We start from the raw sequence: 6,146 nt of genomic DNA, 5'->3' as shown, positions 1-6,146 counted from the left end.
ATTTCTGTTTGTTGACACTATTATTTAGTGAGAGCACATACATGTGTAATTATGTAAGAATGTTAGAATATTTTATGTAAACTAACATAATTAAAGTGTTGCTCACTCAGTGTCGGTATTAACATATAATAATGACTATATAATCGATATACATAACATTACTATCGAGCCGTAATAGAATAGACATAATGTATTAACACGTTCGGGACCTATAGTCACGCTCCAAAACATTTTTGGTCAGTTCATTGAGCCAATACAGCTAATTATCTCATATTTGGCATGTAGACCCAATTGGCTCATAATTTCTTCTAAAGAGGGTTGTGCTCTTTATTAGCATTTTTAAGGTGGAATGTGTGTGGGCTATGATGGAGAGGAAGAGTAGGGTTCATCACAACCAAGTTTTTTTTTTTTCTCCATATGTGTAGATTAAAGAAGTGTAATCAACATGACCATTGGAGATCAATATCAATATCAAGATTAGAGGTATGTCTATTATTATTATGTTAATGCTCGGATGATTAGTTGTTAATTGTCATTTAAAATAGCATGCTCAATGTGAATTGATCTTTAACACATCTCTCATTGGAAACCTCATATTTCATTCAGTCAATAATTTGATATCATTCTAATTTCTAGTTTCCAAATTGTATGCTCAAGCGGTAATCTTGTATACATCAAGAACTAATTCTAGAGAAAAAGAACAGATTTTCCCATCAGCGGTTTGTATCAATGCCAAAATCAGATAAGTAGAGCTTAAGCTTAATGTTTATTACTTCACAATTTCCACTTACATCACTATTATTCATATCCTTTCCCCAATGCCCAAACAATCTATAAAAGCGTCAAAGTACAGAACTTGCAAGAACTACCCAAATCACCCCATCTCCGAGCTACACCCAAATGAACTCGAAAACTAACCAATGATCATAGAACAACAAGCAAGAAATAAAGCCAAAAAAGAGCAGCAGAAAGGAAGAAAAAGAAAGAAAAATCACTTGGTCTTAACATCGACTCCAGTTGTGCCAGCAATTATGACTGCAGTAGCCATATCCAAGAACAACCCATGCTCCACAACCCCTTCCAAAGCTGAAATCTCCTTCCCAGCAGCCAAAGCATCTTTAATGGGGGTCTTGAAATACAAGTCAACTATGTAGTTGGAATTATCAGTCACATAAGGCTTTCCTCCACCTTCCACTCTTAACTTGGCTTCCACACCTTCCTCCTTGAAAAGCTCTTGAAGCCTCACCAGATTGTACTTCCAACAGAACTGTACAACCTCAACCGGCATAGCCAGACCACTCCCACCAAGCCCACTAACCAATTTGGTCTCATCAGCCACAACCACGAACTTGGCCGAAGCAGCTTCCACCATCTTCTCCCTCAGAAGAGCCCCACCTCGTCCTTTAACCAAATTGAGATCTGGGTCAACCTCATCTGCGCCGTCAATGGCCAAATCAATGCTGGGATGATCATCAAGCACCGAAAGGGGAATACCCAATTCGCGAGCTTGCTCCTCCGTGCGTTTTGAGGTTGGAACTCCAACAATGTTAGTCAACTCACCGGACTTGAGCAACTCACCGAGCTTAGCGACGACGAAGGCAGCGGTGGACCCAGTACCGAGTCCGAGAACCATTCCGCTCTTGACATACTCGACGGCTTTGTCTGCGGCGAGCTTTTTAAGGTCGTCTTGGGTGAGAGTAGGGGCTGACTGAGCCCGAACGACAAAGGGTCGGTAAGAGGTGGTGCGTAGGTGGAGGGGCTTAGGTGTGCGCAGCACAAGGCGGGCGGTGGTGGCAATGGTGGCAGAGGAGGATGAGGCATTGTGGAGTTGGGTGGAGGATATGGAAGGAGGTGAGAGGAGGGATAAGGAGGAAGAGGCCATGGTGTTGGGTTTAGAGAGGAGATTGAAGAAGAGAGAAGGAAACAAAGAAGAAAAAGGTCAACAATTTTGTTTGGTTATGGGCATTATTTGCGGATGAACTTGTGTGATTGTAAAAGGGAAGCCTTTTTGGGTGGGCTGAATATATATTTTTTGATTGGTTGGCTGGTTAGGTGGCTAAGATGGCTGGAATTTGAAGATATATTATGTGAATGTGAGACTCATACTAGCCTTGGCTATTCATTGTTTAATACTCTGATAAATAATTCATTTTGGAATATGAAAAATATGCACTTTCCATCAATTTGTTATGGTTTCTCCCTTCAATTCATATTATCATATATTTCCCTCTAAATAAATAAAAAGAATCTACATCTTTTTTTTTTCTTTTTCTTGGAGGTTCCACTCCAAGGTTTTTTCATTTGAAATAAGCAAAATAGATTAGTGATCATAAAACTATTCATTAATGACATTCATTTGTAACAAATAAAAATAGCTAGCAAGTACTCATTAGAAAAAAAAAAGTAGCTAGCAATACAAGATGATTTTGTTTAAAAAATATGGATAAATACTATTTTCAGATCCTGATCCTGTGTTTTATAAAATTAGCGATTGGACCCTCTTCTTTGTTAAATGACAAAATGGATCCTGTATTTTCTAAAATAGTAAAAATAGGACCCTAAGCTTAATTTTTGACAACTTTTTTTTAATATAATTAACTTAAAGACAATTCCTAATACGAACAAATTCAGAAAATATAAATAGTTTTGTCATAACACCTTTAAATCGAATTATTATTAAATTTTATTTTGACAAAAAATTAGTTCAAGGTTCTATTTGTACTATTTTAGAAAATACTGAGTCTATTTTGTCATTTAATAAAACAGAGGGTCCAATTGATAACTTTCTGAGCAAAAAAAATTGATAACTTTTGCAAAACACACGGTCCAAAATGATATTTACCCAAAAAATATTAAGGCTATCAAAAGAGAAATATTTTTTTTGAATGAAATTCAAGATTTATTAAGCATCAAACTCTGTTACCAAACAAGATAACAACTCAGTTGGGACATCTCCCAAATTGAAAGTACGATCAAGGTATGAACGAGACGCTCTAGCAATATGAGCAACCACAATCGCAGACCATTTAACAAAAAAAAAAAAAAACCAGACAAATGGTAAATCATTAAGCAACATTTTACAATCGTTAATCAAATCACCAAACACTGAAATCATTCTAAAAAAGCTCCTTAACGATTGTACCACAACCAAACAGTCGGTTTCCACAAAGACATGCTGCCACAAACTTGAGTTTTGTTTTACCCAACTAAGCGCCTCTCTGAAGCTCATGGCTTCAGCAACTTCAGCAACCACATTCCCTTGGAAAAGCTTGGTCCTTCCTTCAATAAGGAACCCTTTGTCATCTCGCGCAACCAAGCCAAGGCCGAATCCATTTAAATCTGCAAAGATAGCTCCATCTACGTTGATCTTAACACTATTTGACGGTGGTAACCTCCATTGCTCCGCCCCATCATCCTTGGTTAGACCGGACAATGTAGCTTCTAAACCAGAAACTTGAGCAATCTTCCACTATTCAAGATAACTCACCGCAGAAGAAACGACTTCCAATGCAACAACATTTTTTTGATTCCAAACCTTGTCATTACGGGCTCCCCAAATTGAAATCTACAATTACAAAATTTGGGCACTAACAACCTATCAAGAATAAAGAGAGAGATAAAAGTTTAATTGGGAGCACTGGTGGGGTGTCAGCCAAAGGGACTCCGACGCTCAAGTCAGTACGATTGTAGTAAAAAATAACGATAACAAAAAATAAATGAAATGTAAATGGTAGCCGAACGGATGAGTGGACAAGCGTACAGACGGACTAAAGGAACAATTACGGTAGAGAGACTTAAGAGAAAAGTTTAGAAAGGACGACTGTCTGCTTGAGTAAGTGAGTAGTATGAGTATCAAATGTTCGATGCCCTGCGTCTACCGTATGGTTTCTTTTATCGTGTGTCCTCAGTACCGTTGCCCTCCGTCCACGTCACCCGTTAGACTCGTTCAAGTTGGTTGATTCCCTAATTTTTAGGGAGTAGTAACTGTCTTTCTGACTAGTTCAATATATACTTGGTTCCACCCGTTTGGCTGACCGGCTGGGCTCAAACCCGGTTGTTTGGATCCATTATTGATGGGCTCGTCTGACTTGCATATTGAACTTCTTAAAAATATCGCAAATATTAAGTAAATTTTTACCTCTATAGTCATCATCACATCTCGTTTATAATCACTACAACATATTAATAGCCCCCCATTCGACCGCAATAGGCTATTAGTGGTAGAAGTCCCCCGCTAAAGGTCCGCCGCTAATAAATAACCGCTAATACTATTATTAGCGGCGGAATTGGGCTCTACCACTAATAATAGTATTAGCGGCGGGATCCCACTGCTAATGCTCTCCATCAGTTTGAACTTCGAAACAGCAAAGAGCATTAGTGGCGGGGTCCCGCCGCTAATGGTTCGCCGCAAATATCATTTAAAAATAAAAAAAAATAATAATAATTTTATAAATAATATTATATAAATATATAAATAAATAATTAATGATTATATAAATATATAAATAATAATTTAAATATAATAAATCAAATTACAAATAATATAATTTAAATCCAACAAAATTTATTAATAATTTAAAAATATCTCAAAATAAACTACTTTAACGTTAATTCTATTACAATATTGTCTCAAAATTAAACTAAATTATTAAAAAACATAAATAAATTATTCCATAAAATCTTCATTAAGGTCTTGATCCGTATTATTATCATTACGAGTTCTCGATGGTCGTACCAGAGAAAGAATATATGCTTCATCTGATGATAAACCCAGTGTTAGATTCCCCATCTCAGCTTGGTTAAGAATAGGAGTTGAAAAAAATTATTGTTGCTACGACGGACTCCCAAATAATCCAAAATCAACAAAATTTGAGCCGAGCGGAGGAGACTCTGATGGTGTTCTATATAAGAACTAATTTCCTAATGGCGGACCAGACTGTTGTTGATGTTGAGGAAAAGATTGGGGTTGCTGCTGCGAAATTTTTTGGAATTGCTGCTGCGAAGAAGGCTGAAATTGTGGTTGCAAAGGAGGTTGTTGTTGATGTTGTGGAGGAGCAGCATAACTCTGAGAAGACGAACCACCAGACGACTGCAATTGACTATACGTTTGAATAAAGTTCTCAAACCATGAGTTATATAAATGAGCACGTTGTTCAGGCGTCAAATTATCCCCCATGTGTCATGCATAGTTGAGAATATTTCTGCCATAGTGCTCATCATTTCAGTAGATGGCGGAGGAGGCACCGTCGAATGACTTTGAGTAAATGACTTCTTTCCTTTGCCTTTGAGTCTTTTACCCACACCTCTTTGATAGTTAGATCTTTCGCCAAGAACTGTTTCCAGAACGTCGTACTGATAACCAGCATCAGATTCAGTACCATATGTGTCGCTCTAAGATTGCCGTTCAAGTCGTTTCATATCAAGCTCATTTACCTATTCCTCGTATTTAAATAAAAATTATTAGAATATATAATTGACATAAAATTTAAATTTTAATAATAAAATATTTTATTCACTTACATAATCTTTTGCAGTGGCTTCATTAACAAAATTGTCAGATGGCTGTTTCGTATGAACCACCTTCCATGCATCAACTGCATGCTCTTCAGGAGGGCCCCCTATACGAACATAAACAAATAAATTAATTTATAATACATTTTAAGAAAAATCATATTTTACAATTAAAGGATTAATACTTACCATTCTGTGTCGTATCGAAGCCAACGATCTTGTCCCTTGCGTTGTTGGATATTTCATCTGTTGCCTATTCACTTTGTTTTTACTTGAGCGGTTCAATTTTTTTTTTTTTTTAATTTTTCATTATTCTCACAGAAAATATATTACACTTCAAAAATATACACAGATAAAAGATGTATATATACACAGAACAGAGCATCTCATCAACCAAAAAAAAAAACTCAAAAATTAAGAATCCAAACCCTAAATCATTAACAGTGATCTTCAAACAAACAAAAATAATTTTCATAGAAGAAATGTTAAAAACTATGGAGATTGGAGATGACTTTGTTGGAACTTATTTTACTAAGATCTTAGATCTACTCACAAGTATGTTGATTAACATCCTAAATATGAACTTCCAAAACGAAAATAAACACATATAAAGTTTAGGAAACCTTACATTGGTT

General features: G+C 36.3%; 1 protein-coding gene across 1 annotated transcript; it reads right to left on the bottom strand.

The window, feature by feature from the left end:
• Positions 1 to 747: 747 nt before the first annotated feature.
• LOC115718581 (probable ribose-5-phosphate isomerase 3, chloroplastic) lies at positions 748 to 2,272 on the bottom strand. The gene has a single exon (XM_030647391.2). The coding sequence runs from the start codon at positions 1,880 to 1,882 to the stop codon at positions 992 to 994; it is 891 nt and encodes a 296-aa protein (XP_030503251.1). The 5' UTR covers positions 1,883 to 2,272; the 3' UTR covers positions 748 to 991.
• Between the last annotated feature and the right edge of the window lie 3,874 nt (positions 2,273 to 6,146).

Source organism: Cannabis sativa, chromosome 2 (genome assembly GCF_029168945.1).
Source record: "Cannabis sativa cultivar Pink pepper isolate KNU-18-1 chromosome 2, ASM2916894v1, whole genome shotgun sequence".
Lineage (NCBI taxonomy): Eukaryota > Viridiplantae > Streptophyta > Magnoliopsida > Rosales > Cannabaceae > Cannabis > Cannabis sativa.
The sequence above is the reverse complement of the archived record's forward strand: the minus strand, read 5'-3'. Positions and strand labels throughout refer to the sequence as shown.

Bases quoted from the DNA above. Each gene is read 5' to 3' on its own strand.
- LOC115718581 (XM_030647391.2), bottom strand. From the start codon at position 1,882: ATGGCCTCTTCCTCCTTATCCCTCCTCTCACCTCCTTCCATATCCTCC.